This window comes from Diceros bicornis, chromosome 2 (assembly GCF_020826845.1).
Source record: "Diceros bicornis minor isolate mBicDic1 chromosome 2, mDicBic1.mat.cur, whole genome shotgun sequence".
NCBI lineage: Eukaryota > Metazoa > Chordata > Mammalia > Perissodactyla > Rhinocerotidae > Diceros > Diceros bicornis.
In genome coordinates, this window is record NC_080741.1 from 92,273,355 (window position 1) to 92,289,875 (window position 16,521).

The following is a 16,521-nucleotide window of genomic DNA, read 5'->3' on the forward strand; positions in this document are numbered from 1 at the left end:
CTCACGTCACACTGCGCGTGCGTCAAATGCTGCGGGTCTTGAGCCCAGCTCTGGATGAGACGGTTAAATCCCCGGCGTCTGGCCCTCAACACCTGCCCTGCTCGGAAAGCCCTGCAGGATTTCCTTCCCCGCCTGACAGCCTTCTGCCAAAACTGTGAGGTCGCAGCAAAGCGTGCCACTTGGGAGAAGCCTGCCAGGACACCTCCGGCAGCCCCGCGGTCCCCTGGGCCGGAGTCCCACTCACTGGTTGTCTTTGCCCCTGACGGTGCCATGCCCGCAGACAGCCCTCTGGGCCTGGGTCCCGGGGAGCGTGGCACACTGGCCCCACAGCCATGAACCGTGCTGGAGCTCGTGCCTCAGTGCCCTCCCAAGAAAGAGGGCCGGCTGGGGAGGCAAGCGCCAGCCCTGACCCTTGGCACCCCTATTTCCTAGTCCTTACAGAGCTCCCTGCGAGAGAGGCTTTCTCATCCCCATTTTACAGCTAGCGAAACCAGAGCTTCAGGAGGGCAAGTGGCTACCCAAGACTGGCGTAAGGAGCAGAGAAGGGAAGGGACCCACAAGGTGGGGAGGCACTGGCTCACAGAAACCATGCGTCTCTTTCCATGTCTGTCTCCTCTGCTCCAACAGTGGCCCCCTGGCAGGGACGGCTGGGATCGGATTTCTCTGCGCTTCTCCAGCAGCCAGGCGGGGCCTGCAGCCTGGCCCACGTTCCTTGTTGAGCAGGTGTAGGAGCCCTCGGGCTCCCAGGGCACGGGCTGTGCAAGGACCTGCCGGACCTCTGACTGTCACAGCTCCTCACCCCGGCCCTCCGGCTCCCGAGAGGAACCAGCCCACTATTCCTGCAGAACCTCCACAGTCACACCTTCTGCTCCTTTTCCTTTTTATTAAAAAATAGATCAAGAAAATATACACACTTCAGCCCACCCGCCAGAGTGGGCTTTGCGGAGGCCAAAGTGCCAAGGGGAGGGGGCAGAGGGCTGAGGAGGGCCAGACGAGTCCTGGGTGGCCAGGTTTTCGAGAAAGGAGGTGTCCTCGGCCAGCCAGGCCTGACCCTGGGAGATCAAGTCAGGGCCATGTCGCTGAGCAGGGCAGAAGGGGGAGGTGGCCTCCAGCTAGAGCAGAGGTGGCAGAGGACAACTGGGAGCCTGGAGAACAGGGCAAGGCCTGCACAGGGCTGCCACCCTCACAAGGCTCTGTCACCTCGTCCTCCCCCCCCGGGGACTCTGCGTTCCCTGGCCTCCTCTCCAGTCTGCCCTCCACAGGGCAGCAGGCCTTCCAGCCAGGGAGGCCGCACTCAGGCATTGATAGCCTTCCAGCGCTCGCTGTCCGTGCTGTTGATGCTGCCGGTGTGGCACGGCATGGAAGCAATGTCGTCCAAGTAGGCCACCCCACCGGCCGAATCGAACTGTGTGCTGGCAGCCCCTGCCGCCTCCAGGCCCTCCCGCCGGGCCACAGCGTAGGGCTGGGGCAGGTGCATGTCCGGTTCCTCGGTCTCGTCCACTTGGCATTTGTAGGAGAAGAGGATCTTGGGCTCTGAGCTAGTCGTGAGAACAGAGGGCAGGGGAGCCCCACCACATAAGTCAGGAAAGGGCTTCCCTCACTGGGCAACAACACCGTCAGACAGGGGAGGAAAGGCGCTAACGGCTGCCTAACGCCGCCCCGAGAGGTCCCCATTGCTCGGACTCTAGAGGCCAACAGGACTTGTTCTAAAGCCCGGCCCTCCCCGTCCTGGCTGTGTGGGCTCGGGCAAACAGCTTCTGTGCCTGCTCTCTCATAACACAGGAGCACGGCTCCCACCTCGGCAGGCTCCTTGTGCAGGGAGAACAGAGGTCAGTTCTGAGCCTTAGCCAGGACATGGCCCAAAGTGCTAACAAGCAAAGTGGGCCGTGACCTCCTGCAGCTCTGACTACTGCCCACTATACGCTTACCCAACCCCTCAGTCCTCAGCATAACTTGGGGGAAGCACTGCACCCATCTTACAAAAAGGAACCTGAGGCCAGCGACACAAATCATGCGTGCAGGGCCCCACCCAGATCAAGGCTGGGATCCAACCGAGCCCTTTTCACTCCACCTCTGACGGCCGTCCCAGCTCTACCGTGCGGGGCAGATCCCCACCCCTCCCTCAGACCTGGCAGGTGGGGAAGGAGGAGTGGGGTGGGGGCAAAATGCCCACGCTCCCACCACAGCAGAGGCCAGGGACCAACACTCAATGCCACATGTCCTTAGCATCTGTCTCTCTGATGCCTCCAACACACAGGTGCACAAAAGTGCCCCCAACTCACGCTGAAATACACACTGGACCTCCCCAACCCTGCTCCTCACCCAGTCACCCCCACTAGAATACAAGCTCCCAGTGCAGGGTCTGTGTCTACTCTGCTCCCCATTGTGTCTGCAGCTACACAGTGCCCAGCACACAGCAGGTACTCAATAAATGCTTGCTGAATGAATGAAAAACAGCAAGTGCAGAACAATGTGCACAGCCGCTCTCTCTTGTAGAGAAAGCATATATGCCTGGGTGTGTTGCATACATAGTGTGTATATGTATGTGTATGCTAAATGTATGTGTGTTATGCGTAGGTATGCGTGTACGTGTATGTATATGTGTGTGAGTATATATGCACGTGTATGCATGGATGTATTTATAAGCATGCATGTATGTGTATCTGTGTACGCTCTGTATGCACACGCTGCCGCCTCTGTTCTGGAGGCCAAGCAGGCACAGGAAGCAGGGACACTTCAGACCGGACGCGCATGCGCGGGAGAAGGCGCAGTGCTGCCGGCAGCCACGCGGGGGCGCCCGCGGCCCCGGCACAGCGGGCGGGGTGCGGGCCCAGAGCTCCTCTCCACCCCCTGCCTGCCGCGGGCGCTCTGGGAAAGACTCACCCGAAGAAGCCCCGGAGGAAGGCCACGTAGATGAGCGGTGCGAAGAAGCTGAAGTAGAGGAACGTGGTGGCATCTACGCAGCTGGAGAAAGGGGAGGGAGGGGCGCATCGGGGCGCGGCCTCGGCTTGGCCTCCCCCTACCCGACCTAGGCGCCCTGCCTCCCGCTGAGCCGGCGACACCCCGTGTCCTGCCCGCCCACGTCCCAGAGTCCCTCAGTGATGTCACCCCATGTCCCAGAGCCCCTCGGTAAGTCCTCCCCCCGTGCCCCGCCCACGTCCCAGAGCCCCTCGGTGAGTCCTCCCCCCGTGCCCCGCCCACGTCCCAGAGCCCCTCGGTGAGTCCTCCCCCCGTGCCCCGCCCACGTACCAGAGCCCCTCGGTGAGTCCTCCCCCCGTGCCCCGCCCACGTACCAGAGCCCCTCGATGATGTCGGCGCAGAGGAGCGCGCTTCCCAGCCCCTGCAGCAGGTTCAGCAGCGCCAGGATGCCCGCGTACACGTAGAAGCTCCTCCGAGCTGGGAGGGTTGGCGGTCTGTGAGGTCCTGCCCACGTCTCCACCCTTCGTCCCCAGTGTGTCGCCTGGACCCCTCTGGGGGTCGTCGGAGGCCTCCCCCCGCCCCACCCAGGGTTCTCCAGCTCATGGCCACAGCAACCCGAACAGACCCCACCCTACACCCAGCCCTGCCCCACAGCCCCTCACAAGGCAGGGAGATGCGCTCCTTCAGCGGAGTCTTGGGGAGGACGACCACCAGAGAGTAGACCTGTGGAGCCAGAGCGGACCTGAGGAGGATGCTGGGGAGCACCAGGCCCAGAGCGAAACCCAGTGCCAAGAATCCCCGCCTCTGCCTCAGGCTGGAGGCTCCCACCACCCCAGGGTGCCCCCCTCCGCCTCACCAGGAAGAAGAAGCAGGAGCTGACCAGCCAGAACTGGCGGCCCCCGTGCCCGTAGATGTTGAAGTCCTCAGCTGAGAGGTGGGCGTCAGGGTACAGGATCTCCAGCGTCCCCTGCAGGGCGGGCAGGGAGTGTCTCACAGGCTCAGCCACCGAGAAAGTCCCCTTACTGTACCCTTCCCCTGAGACAAAGCCCCCGAAGCTCTCCACCACACCACGCCCACCCCCTCGGCCTGGCCCTCCGAGTTCCCTACCCCAGCCTGCTCTCTGGCCACGTCCTGCCCATCTAGCTCCGGGGGGGGGGGGGGGGGGGGGGCCGGGCAGAGCTGGGCAAGGGGCGGCCCCTGTCCAGTCTATGGCTGGACGGCTCTCAGTGCCGTCTGCAGACCTGCACTATCCCCGCCCTGGGCTGCTGGTTCACACCGCAGCTGCCGGGCATTCGCACCTCCCCACCCCGGCCTACTGGATCAGAACCTGCAGAAGCCCTGGAGCACGGCTTGTTAACACGCATCCCACGTGACTCCTTAGGTGCATTTATAGTTTGGGAATGCTGCATCTGATAACATCCAACGCCTGACCCAGCACCAGGAGGCGGTGGATGCCGGGCCCTCACTGACCCGCACCTCCTCCGGGGAGCCCCCAGGGCTGCCCTGCCCCACCCCCCCTTACCTGGGTGACAGAATAGGCCAGGGACAGCACCGTGGTGATGGCCAGCACCCGCTTGATGCTTGACTTGCTCTCCAGGTGACCTGGAAGAAACGTGCCGGCCACTCAGTGGGAGCCAGCCAGGTGACTGTGGTGGGGTCGGCCCCCGCCAGGGAGGGGCAGGGAGAGCGTTGGCCCCAGCAGCACACGCACCAAAGGCAAGGCCCAGGATGACCACACTCAGCTCGATGGCCAACAGGAAGAAGCGGGTAATCTCCCACAGGATCTGGACACAGAGTGGGCAGAGCGTCAGCCTAGGGCCCAGCCGCCCCTCTCCCCGGCACCCAGCACCCGCCCCCTGGTCGGCTGGCCCAGCCACACCTTATCAGCAACAGTCGCAGCGTCTGAGGTGCTGACCGTCATGGACACTACAGCCCGGGCGATGCCCACCAGCGCCACCACGAACACCTGGTGGGCGAGAGGGCGAGAGGTGGGGCCGGGGAACAAGACCTCGGGGAACCACAGGGACTGCAAACCCACACTTGCATTTGCAGGAGCCTTCGATTCCTCAAGAATGGAAGGATTCACACAAACTAAGTTGGGGTGGGATCAGGGAGGTGGGGAGCCCCTCCACCGCTGGTGATCTCAGGCCTGGCCCTCCCTTCTCGGGCCTCAGCTTCCTGGCTACACTGACAGGCTCTGAAGTTAGTAGGGTGACATGGTGGAGCCAGACTGCCTGGATTCAAATCCCAGCTCTGCTACTTCCTGCCTCTGTGACCTCAGGCAAGTAACTGCACCTCCGTGCCTCAGTTTCCTCACCTGTGAAATGGGATAAAAATAGCACCTACTGCATTTGATTTTGGGAAGATCAAACGGGTAAATAAAGGTAGCAGCGCGTGCCTGGCACCCAGTCAGGGCTAGGTACACATCTGCCATTCATGTTGTTGTGTTTATGGTCTTAATCCCGAGACATGGGGACTGGGAAGAGGAGGCTGCACGGAAGAGGTGCCAAAGACCCTGGGGAAGGCTGCCGTGCAGCAGGTTTTGCAAAAGTGCCCATGCTCAGCATCTGCGGCTCTTGTCAGCCCAGGGTCCACCCCCTTCTTCTGGCAACAGCCCCGTTCCTCTCCCTCCTCTCTCACGTGGTTCAAGGGGGGCTGACCCCACCCCTCCTGGCTTCAGGGACGGGTCTGTGACTTAGGGCTGGCCGTTCAGCGTATGCCATTCCCCTGGTTTGGGGATGGGGCGGGACCAAAGGGAGTCTACTGAAAGTCACACCCAGGACATCAGGTGCAGCCGCTGGGAAAGGAAGCCTGGAGCTGCTGGGGCTGCCTGGCTGCCGCGAGGGCGGCGACTGCTGGAGACAGGGCCATCAGAGAGATGCCAAGCTGAGAGGGAGGCAGAGATGGTGTCCCGACGGCATCCAGCTGTGCCTGAAGCCCTGGGGCTTGTCAGTTTCTCAGTCAATACTTTCTCTTCAGCTTCTGTGAGTTTAAGTTTGGTTTTCTGACCCATAAAAACAAAAGAGCCCAGATTCATGCACACTCCATCCTTTGTGCCATGACAACCATGTCCAAGCCTTGGGGAGGCTGACAGCACTCAGCAGGGCAGGCTGCAGAAGCAACACACTGCCGCATGCCTACTGTATGCCAAGCCCCTACTGCACTGGAGCTATGCACACTGTCTCATTTGGTGCTCACAGGAGTGCCACAAGCTAAAGCAGATCCAGATTCAACACACATCACATAGGAAGGCACTGGGGCACAGAGAGGGCAAGCCACTGGCCCAAGGTCATTCAGCACAGCTGGGGTCTGTCGGAGTACACTCGTACCGCTGCCTCCTGGGCTCTCTAGAACAAAATCTCCAGGAGTAGGAGGGCAGGGCAGTGCTGACACCCCTGCCCTGCCTCATGCTCTTGGGCATCAGCCCTGGGCCCCTTTTCCCTGCCCACTCTCCCAGAAAGGGCATCTGCCTGACATACAGTAGGTGCTTAATATCTGTTGAATAAATACACAAACAAGTAAATGGTCAGAGAGGCAGTGAGAGACAGCAGAGAAGAAAGGAGGCCTCTATCCCTACCCCTGCCCACCTCCACCTCACAGGGAGGGGGCTCCAGTTGGCTCGCAGCCTCTGGGGCCTCCAATGGCCTCCAGGGTTCCCCGTGGCCTCCCTTGCGTCTTTGCCTGCCCACTGCCCACTCCTCTGACTGCGAAGTTCTGAGCCGGGCCACAAACAGGGAGACCAGGGACCCACCGAGCTCTCAGGTAGTGGTAGTTAAGAGGCACAGAGAGGGGAGGACTCCAGCCAGTCAGCTCTGGGCCCTGAAGGAAGGGAGCCAGACAGCCTGCACCTGAAGCCCGCACCTGCAGCCACCTTCTCAACTACAGCCCTGCTACCTCTTCCCAGGCAACACACACCAGGACCACTAAGTGAAGAGAATGCAGGGTCTCCCAACAGACAGGAATTCTGCTCCAAAGAGGTCTGGCAGAATGTGTGGATGGATGGACAGATGGATGGATGGAGGCTGCAGTGGGCATTTTTTCCCCCCAGCATCCATTCTCCTTCCCTCTAGTAAAGGTTGCCCAGTTTTCTTCCAGGAACCACCACTCTCCTCAGTCCATATAGTCTGGCTGAGCTGACTCCACCCTCCCAGCTCCAAAATGCCCCTTTCCCTGCTAGTCACAGTGATTGGCTCAGGGATGAACATGGGATCCAAGGTGGGCCAATCAGAGGGAATTCCAGGTCTATACTGGCACCACCAGGAAAGAGGTACTCTTCTGCTGGAGTTGGCAGGGAGGCAGGATATTAGCTCAAAGCTCTTCTTGGCTATCTTTGACACCATATAGGGAGAACTCATCTGAGATAAGGTCAGAGAGGAAGAGAGATACAGAGAGAGACAGAGTCCTGATGACATCAGTTAATTCCCTGGATCCAGCTATACCTGAAGCTGTTTTTTTCATTACAGAGGCAGTTAATAATTCCTTTTTTTGCTTAAGCCAGTTGGAGTTGGGTTTTCTATCACCAGTTGGAGTGAACTCACCAGGATATAGAAGGTGATAAAAATGGGGCTGGAAGTGATGCAGATCTTGGCCCGAGCAAATGGAAGCTTCCAGAGCAGGAAGATGAAGAAGAGCACGTTGGGGATGAGCAGCAAGAGGTCCCAGTACCGGACCCTAGCAGATGGGTAGAGAAAACAGCTCACTGGTGAGGTGTCTGCACCCCACCCCACCTGTCTCACACACACACACAGGCACCAGGAAAACCTACTCACACACAGCCAGCCTGCCCAACAGGGCTGTGACTGCCTCACCTAGAGGTGCCGATGTCCTCGTAGAGCAGCAGCAGACAGCGATGCGGCACACTGATGTTGGGTGCCAGGGGTGGGGGCAGTGCTGTGCTCCCATTGGCCCAAATCACCTCCTCCAGGGTGTCCATCCCCCCAGCAACCGCCCTAGGGGAGTAAGAGCCACTGCATGAGCAGTGCAGGGGCTGTGGGACCTGGGCCTCCGGGTCTCAGGCTCCCAGTGGCCGCCTGCTGTGGGCCTGTGGGCCACTCCCCCAGCCCCAGGCGGGAGGTGAGGTGTGGTGCTGCCACACACATCGTGACCCAAGCCCTGGGCAGGGGCCCATCCCTGTCTCAGGCTCTGTCTCGTGACCCCCAAACAATAAAAGCCACCCCCTGTGATTGAGCCTGTCGGCGTGCCACACAGCAACGCGAGAACTTGGCATCACCCCATTCAGTCCTTCCAATCCTGGGGGGCCAGAGGAGAGACAGGGAACAGAGCGGCTACGAGCCAGGGTTCACGTCCCGGCCTGCCCCTTACTTCCTCTCCTCTCTGTGCCTCAGTTCCCCTGCCCCTGGAATGGGGGTAACAACAGTGTCGGGCCCCTGTGAGGTCGTGGGGAGCACTAATGAGTGACATCAAGCGTCGCCAACAGCCTGCACACGTGGCTTTCTCGGGAACCGCGAGCTGCGCTCTGAGTGACGTGTGTGCGGCCACACAGCCGCAGAGTGCCAGAGCCAGGCACCGTACACCCCTAGGAAGGACCTCAAGCCCTCGTCTCCCTCTGCTGCCACCCTGGAAAGGCAGATGCAAGTGGAGGGGACAGTGCTCTGTGCCCAGAAGATGCACAGGTCTCCAAGTGGAGCCGTGCTAGGCAAGAGGAGGCACTATGGCGGGGGCGAGAGCTGTGTCTGCAAGGGCTGGGGGCTGGAGGAGCCGGAGTCGAGGGTGCCACCAGCCGAGCGCCCACTGACGATCTGAGAATGAGAGATCAAGAGTCCAGCCTAGAAGCCAGGAGAGTTGGTGGTCTGGGGTCCTGAAGCCACCTTGGACAACCCCGTGTCACAGGACTCTTGGGGACAGCAGCAGGGACTTCTGCAGGGAGCTTGGGGGGCGCTTGGGGGGCACAAGGCAGGGTGAGCCAGGAGCGGCCCCGGGCACCAGGACATAACAGATGCCAGCATTTCAAGTGACGATGAGCAGACTGGGTGCTATAAGCGTGTCCCCACTTCCTGGGACGTTCACAGCAGCCCCAGGCCGGGAGCAGCTCCAAGGCCTGCCATCAGCGAACGCACACATAAATGGGGGCGTTCACGTCAACAGTGGAGCCCTATGCAGTGAGGAAGAGAATGGACCACCGCTACAGCAGCAACGCGAGAAGACCTCACACTCCGATGCCGACAGAGCCAGGCACAGGAGCGGACGTGCGGTCTGACCCCACACACAGATCCAGCTGAGGGTCAGCTTTGCGGAGGACGGAGGGCACAGTGCTGAGGGGGGCACACCAGCGTCTGGGTGCTTGATCTGGGTGCTGGGCACACAGGCATACTCACTGTGCCCAAATTCATTGAGCCACGTACCTATGCTTCCCGCACGTTTCTGTCTGTTTTGCACCTCAGTCAATTTTTAAAAATTTAAAAGATGTTCTGTTTACACGTCAAGGGCACAGGTCTCCCATTCAGCAAGGAGCAGTCCAGGATTCGTAGTGCTCTGTTGGCAAGAAGGATTTGCAGCAATGCAACAGGAACCCGTGCTGTGCTATCACGAACACTAGCCCTGAACAGCAGCAGGCCCACGCTGAGGCCGGGACAGGGCGCGGGGACATTCTCACTGCTTGTCCCAGCCGTAAGACGCAGCCGCCTCTGGCTGAAAGAAGTCTCCGAAGGGGAGGCCAGGACCTGGGGCTCAGGCCCCTCCATCCTTCTCTCCAACAGGCCACTCACTGGATCTGGAACCTGCCCCCACTGAAACCCGAGGATATCCCAACAACCGCCAGGGTGACGGGGAGTGTTCAAGAGGAGAACATATGACACACAGTAGGTCCAAAGAAAGAAGCTGGCTCCTCCCCTGCTCCCTACTGATGGGAGAGGCGGCCAGCCCACCCTCCTTCATTCACGCATTCCTCCACCTCGCAGGCCCCGCAAGCACCTGCGGTGGGCCAGGCAGTCCCAGTGCTGGGACACACCTGTCCTCACAGGGCCTTCATCCTGGGAGGTGAGGCCGACAGCCAGCATGAAAACCCATATTGTCTCCTAGATATAAGCGCTACGTAGAGAAGAAAACAGGAGTGGACCAAACGACAGGAAACAAGAGTAGAGGCTGCTGGGTCCCCAACACCCACCCTTCCCTTTAGTACTAAAGCCCATGGATTTTAGCTCGCCCATGGCTTCCCAGAACAATGGCTACTTTCCCATCTTCCCTTGTCCCTGGCTGTGGCCATGTGACTCAGTTTTATTCAGTCGGACATGAGGAGTGAGGTTTGCCAATTTCAAGTTGTACCCTTCTCCCTTCCCATTAGCTGGAACATGGATGTGGTGGTGCGAGCAAGAGCAGCCATCTTAGGCCATGAGACAGAAGCCACATATTGAGGATAACAGAGCAGTAAGAAAGGTGTCTGGTTTCCAGACACAACGGGGCCCCCATGCATGTCCTGGACAGCTTGCACACCGACTATCATACAACAGACAGAAATAATCTTCTATCTTATTCTTTTGGCCTTTGTGGCAACAGCTAAGCCTGAATCCCAGAGAAAAGGGGTGCTCCTTAAGATTGGGTTATCAGACAAGGTGACATTTGAGCTGAGATCTAAATAACTGAGAAGGAGCCAGACTTGGAACAATCGGGACAGAGCATACCAGGGAAAGAATGGCAAATGCAAAGGCCCTGAGGTAGAAACAGGTTCAAAGGGCAAGAAGCAGGCCAGTGTGGCTGGAGGTGAGAGCAGAAAAGTCGGCGGGGCCAGGTCAGACGGGGCTGTGTGACCACGTGCAAGGTGATTTCATGCTGAATCCACGAGAAGGGTGTTACGAGGGCAGGTGACAGGGTCCCATTTCCATGTGGAGAGGATTGCTCTGGCACCACGGAGCATGGACTGAAGCAGGGATAGAGTGGAGGCAGGGAGGCCGAGGAGCTACTTTGCCAGTCCAGGTGAGAAGACAGTGGCTCGGCTAGTGGCGGCAGTGGGGTGGCATGGGGGGTCTGGGAGGGAGGCCAACAGGACCTGCCCACAGACACGCAGGGAGGGAAGGGAGCACGGCAGGCGACGTCATGGTTTCTGGCCTGAGCCACTGGGTACCCTGCAGCAGTGAGGCGGCCCCAGCAGACACCGCCCCCTTCCTGCTCGCTGCGTTCCAACCCTAGGCCACGGCAGGAGCACCCCCTTGGAGAGGGACGCTGCCCTGCATTCAGGGCGGGGGCCTCCGCAGCACCAGAAGCTGCATCTCACTTCGTGTAAGCCAGCGGCTTTGAGCTGGGGCAGGGCGGAGCAGCACCGGGCCCCTCAGCGGCGCACAGGCTGCGGGCGGCCGGGTCCAGGGCTGCCAGCAGTCCAGGGACGCGTGGGACAGTTCACCTCCTTCCTTTACCAGCAGGGCCCTGCAGGGCAGCTCGGGTCAGTCAAGAAGGGCAGCCGCTTTGGCAGGGATGTGCGACGCCGTGCGGAGAAGTCTCCTGCGTGTCTCCCTCCCTGACCGGCCGAGCCCGCAGGAGGAATGAACTGCAGCCGGCAGGCCGCACCACGGACCAGGCCACCCGCCGCGCACCAGCACGGGCAGGCAGCTTACAGCCGGCGGGGTGTGCTGCCTCCCTCAAGACTTCCCAGACCTGCCAGAATGACTGGGAAGTGGCTGTGAGGTGGAGAAGATCCCACAGCCCCCTCTGCCCCACTCCCCACTCCCCACTCCCCACGGAGCAAACTTCTGGTCCTAGCAACTCTGCACCAGCTCTGGCCCAGCACCACCTCTGGCCCAGGACAGGGCACCAAGCAGCCCCAGCAGGGGCAGGGCTGGGGTGCAGGCCAAGCACCTGGCAGGCACAGGAAGCTGAGAGGCCCCTGTGGCAAAGAGGAGCCAAGGAGGATGCACAGGGGCCAGGAGCCAGAGCAGCAGGACAGAGCGTCCGGGGCCTGGAGGGATTGGGGGGCTTCTCTTGGTTTTCCCTGTCCAGCACCCCATTTTCTTGAGGGGAACCTCAGCTCCCCCAGTCTTCGTCCATGAGGTTTAGGTATGGCTGACTCTCCCCCTCCACAACTCCAGGGAATGTGCTTGTGATCTAAGCCTGGCCAATCAGGATGCTCCATTGTCCTGGCCAATGAGAATCAGCCCTGAGACTTCGGCTATAATTACTTACACTACTAAGAACACTAAGCCAGAGCTGTACAACTGTGACTGCACACATGGAGACCCATGTGAGAATAAAGCCAACACAGAGGAACATACAGCTGGGAGGCAGATGGAAATAGATCCTGGACATAGATCCTCATGTCAGCCCCCCGATCCACCGACACCTGAAGCTAGCCTTACACTCCTGGACTTTTCTGTTATAAAATCTAACAAATTCCCTTTTCTGCTAGGCTGGTTTGAGTCTGATTTCTCTAATTTACCACTGAAAAACTTCTGGCTAACATAGGTTATGGAGTTGGGCAGACCTGGGTTGTGCTTTTGGCTCTGCCACATAACTTGACGTGTGACTTAGGTGAGTCATTTCCCCTCTATGCATGTCACAGGGACAATAACACCTACCTAACAAGGTTGCTGCAAAGACCAAAAAAGACCAGAGAAGTAAACGTCTACAAAAGGTCACACACACAAAAGTAACTGCTGCTTTTCCTCCCAGAGGAGGAGCTGGGGGCACGGAGGGGGTAAGGATTTGGTACCCAGGTCCAAAGGCCCCTTTTGAAGCCCCACTTGCTCTGGGGTCTGAGGTGAGAAAGGAGAGTGTCAGTTGGCCTCCCTCCACCAATTTCCCTGCTAATTCTGTAACGACAGCAGGGAACACTCACTGAGCCCTCCCACCCTACGAGGGAAGGACTTACATTATCCCCACTCTAGAGCTCAGAGCTCTGGGCCTGCAACCCCGGCTGTCTGTCTCCAGGGCCCCGGCCCGCCGTGGCAACTTGCTGGGTTTCTCCACCGGAGGATGACTCTACTGTTGTGAACATGCAGATCCTGGCTCCCCAGGCCGGGGGGCTGAGAGTGCATTTCTAACACACTCTCAGGTGGTGCTCCCAGAGCCACACTTGCGTCATGGAGGCTGCGTCATGGAGGCTGCGGGCCATACCAAAACTGCCACTGTGTGTCAGCGCTTACAAAATAACTGAAGCAATGATAAAAAAGATACACCCATGCACACTGTGTGCAGACACAGAGCAGACTGCTTTACGGCATCACACCGGCCTCTCCCCTTGTACAGAGGGGGAAAGGAGAGGCACAGAGGGGTTAAGTCAGTAGCCCCACATTCTCCTCCCCCAAGGAGTGAGCTCCTGGCCTTGGGGGCAGAAGCCCGGGGAGTGACAGAGAAGGAAGGGGTCTGCAGCCCCAGGGAACAGATGGTAGGAAGGCTGGCTGTGGGCAGGGGGGCAGGGTGGGGACCAGACTGGAGGGATGGGTCAGGGGATTCTCAGAGGAGGAGGTCCTGGAAGCTGAGGGCCTGGGGCAACCCCAGGCCTCTCAGGACCAGGGAAACTGAGACAGACTGTTTCTTCTACCTGGGAGGGACTCTCCTGACCTCATTAACATTTTCTATTTTTTTTTTTCCTTTTTTTTGTGAGAGAGATTAACCCTGAGCTAACATCCATGCCAATCCTCCTCTTTGCTGCGGAAGACTGGCCCTGGGCTAACATCTGCGCCCATCTTCCTCCACTTTATGTGGGACGCAGCCATAGCATGGCCTGACAAGCGGTGGCTCAGTGCGCGCCCGGGATCCGAACCCAGGCCGCCAGCAGCAGAGCGTGAGCACTTAACCTAACCACTACGCCACAGGGCTGGCCCCTCATTAACATTTCAGAGGCAATTTTTCCACCTATGTCTTGGGCCTCCACTTCCCACCCTCCCTCCAGTGGCCAGACTGAGGGGCAGGATACCAGCTCAGCTAGGTCATGCAGGGCTGGACATGCCATGAGCTCCCAGACAGGGCCTTCCCCTCTCTGGGCCTCAGCTTTCCCATCTCATCTGTGCAGTGGGACTGACCCACCTCACCCAGAGCTACTGGATGGGAAACCCTGGGGACCACGGAGAGCCCTGAGCAGAAGGGAGGCCATACTTCTTCACAGTGGCTGTGACGCCCCTCAGTGCTTCCCACTCCTAGCAGCTTGTTGGGCTTTTAAACCCTGGAACCAAAACAGGATGAGGAAGGCTCCACAGGACACAGGCCACCCGCCTTATCCTTCATCCTTGGAGATGGGGGGAAGCGGACATTGTCCGAGAGAGGCCACTCCTAGCACACTGTCAGCAGCCCAGGCAGGAGCCCCAGGAGGAAGCCCCCTCGGCCTTCCAGGCCCCAGCTGATCTGACCCCTGCCTACTGCTCTGCCTCATTCCTTTCCACTCTCCAGCCCCAGCTTGCTCTCCAAGCTGCTAAGCTTATGCCTACCTCAGGGCCTTGGTGCTTGCTCTTCTCCCAGCATTGTCTCATCATGCAGGCCACATCCTCACAGAAGCCACAGCTAGCCCCCACTGTGTTTTCTTTGCAGTGCTTAGCCTCTGTCTGCAGTGCCCCTGGCTGTGTGTTCATGTGTTTATTGGCTGTCCACCCAAGCATGCTGACGACCCAATCCCCTGGAACAGCACCCGGCCTAGAATAAGTTCTCCGCAAAATGTCACGATGTGGACAGATGAACCTCCAGCACAGGGTAGCCAAGCCCTCCTGCGTAGTGGGACAAGGGTCCATCACCACCCCATCCCCACCGCCGAGCTGGAAGGTCAAGTCACTCCACACTCTCCTTCTCCGAGTCCAGTGGAAGCCGAGCCTGAGGCACGGAGATGCGCTCACAGGGCAACCGGGACGACGGGGCTGCAGCCTCCGCGCAGACACTCTCCCCTACCCCTCTCCGGCGCGGAGGCCTCGGCGCGGCCGCAGGCGCCCGGTCCCGCGGTCTGCGGGTGCCCACAGGCCCGGATCGCTTGCTGCGCAGCCTCAGGCGGGGTCCAGCGGCCCCGCTCCCCCGCCGCAGCCCGGCCTGTGCAGCCGCGTGCGGCCACCCTGCGCGCCCCGAGCCCCGGCCCGGCCCGGCGCGGGCGCTCTCCCTCCGAGTCCTCACGGCGGGCCCCGAGTCCTTCGCAACCGGGCGGCCCTCCGCGGCTGCGCCCTGAGCGGGAAGGGGTCAGGAGGAAGGGGCGGGCCCGCCGTGGGGGCGGGGCGGGCATCAGCTCCGGGCTCCGCGCAGCCGCGCGGGCCGACCCCAGCGGCACCGGCTCCGGGGCTCCCGCCGGGGCGCCGGTCCCAGCCCCCGGCAGGGCCCCAGCCGCGCGGGACGGGCCGCCCTCCAGCAGTGCAGGCGGGGGCGGCGGGTCTCCTCCTTACCTGAGGGCCCGAGCCGCCCATCCGCCGCGGGGCGCGGACCCGGCACAGGCCGCGGGACTCGGGCCCTCAGCGCCTGGGCAGGCGGCCGGGGCTGGGGAGCGTCGCGCAAGAGCCGCGGGGGGCCGGCTCCGCGGACATGGAGGGTAGGAGGGGAGGCGAGACGCGGTCAGCGCGCCGGGCCCACTGGCCCCCAGGACGTCTGGCACCCTTCCTGGCAGCGGCGACCCGGAAGGCAGGAGCGTCCTTTTCCTTCAGCCACAACTGCAAAAACAGCCACAGTCCCTACTTGTCGCACTCAGGACCGCCCCCCAGCCCTCAGTAGCCTATAGAAATAGAGCTACACCAAAAAGAGGGCGCAAGCAGCGGAAGGAGCCAATCAGATCCCCAAGAGGCGCGGCGGCCCGCTGACCTCTTAAAGAGACAGCACGCAGGCACTGGGGCACGAGAAGCCGTGGCGGGGAAGCGAAGTTGCGCTTCTCACCCGGAAGGCGGCCCGGATCGCGGACCCAGGAGCAGAGGACGCTGCCACCTCTCGGCCCCCACGCCTGCCGGCTGTCAGCAGCTGTCAACGGACCAGCTCGCTCTAGCCAGCGCTCTTCCTCCTGGCCAGGCTGCGGCCTGACCGTTCAGGGAGGAGCCTCCGCGGACCGCCCCCTCGCGTGCCACCGCCCCAGGCGCCCCGCAGCGGCAGTCCGGCCGGGTAACCTCTGGTCACCTGGGTGAGGAAGGAAGGATCGGGACAACCCCTTCCCCGGAACGACGCGTTTCCACCAGCGTGCCCCGCCGCCTGGATGTCCACCATCAAAGCGCCTGGCATTATTGAGCACCGTCCAGGTTTCAGGCACTAATTTTCACGACAACCGTGCAGGACGGTTATGATTAGTCGCATTTTACAGAGAAGGAGTCTGAGCCTTAGGTTAAATAACTTGCCCAAAGCAAACAAGTGGGAAGTGACAAAGCCAAGACGCCCGAGTTTGAATTGCCCCTCCCCCTATCTCTAACGTCAACAAGTCAGGCAACTTCCACTGGGAAGCCTTCCCTGATTGCCCCGTCCTTGCTCCTCCTGACATCTATGCTGTGTTCACGCCTAGCCCTTCTCCTGCTAGCACTCCATGGTCTGGCCCCTCCTGCCTCTAGGTCCTCATCTCCAACCCACCCCCTCCTCATTCAGCATGCTCAAGCCACACTGGTTTCTGTTTCTCTTAAATATACCAAGCTTGTTCCTGCCTGCTGGTCTCTGTGTCTGTCCCCTGCCCGGCTGCTCCTTGTCACGTGACCTCCTCCTTGACACCCTAGCTGAAGT

General features: G+C 60.5%; 1 protein-coding gene across 5 annotated transcripts; it reads right to left on the reverse strand.

Moving 5' to 3' along the window:
- Positions 1-1,207: 1,207 nt before the first annotated feature.
- TPRA1 (transmembrane protein adipocyte associated 1) lies at positions 1,208-15,812 on the reverse strand. Of its 5 annotated transcripts, XM_058566834.1 has the most exons (12): positions 14,289-14,906; positions 9,282-9,411; positions 7,728-7,868; positions 7,458-7,590; positions 4,799-4,885; positions 4,631-4,703; positions 4,442-4,521; positions 3,776-3,886; positions 3,582-3,642; positions 3,294-3,396; positions 2,884-2,964; positions 1,208-1,538 (listed from the first exon to the last, which is right to left on the reverse strand). In XM_058566834.1, exons 3-12 carry the CDS (start codon positions 7,850-7,852, stop codon positions 1,295-1,297), a joined length of 1,098 nt encoding a protein of 365 aa, XP_058422817.1. In that variant the 5' UTR covers positions 7,853-7,868; positions 9,282-9,411; positions 14,289-14,906; the 3' UTR covers positions 1,208-1,294. The 5 variants fall into 5 exon arrangements, with proteins under 5 accessions (XP_058422817.1, XP_058422803.1, XP_058422810.1 ...); XM_058566820.1 differs by lacking the exons at positions 9,282-9,411; positions 14,289-14,906 and adding an exon at positions 15,700-15,812; XM_058566827.1 differs by lacking the exons at positions 9,282-9,411; positions 14,289-14,906 and adding an exon at positions 15,628-15,715.
- Positions 15,813-16,521: the final 709 nt, after the last annotated feature.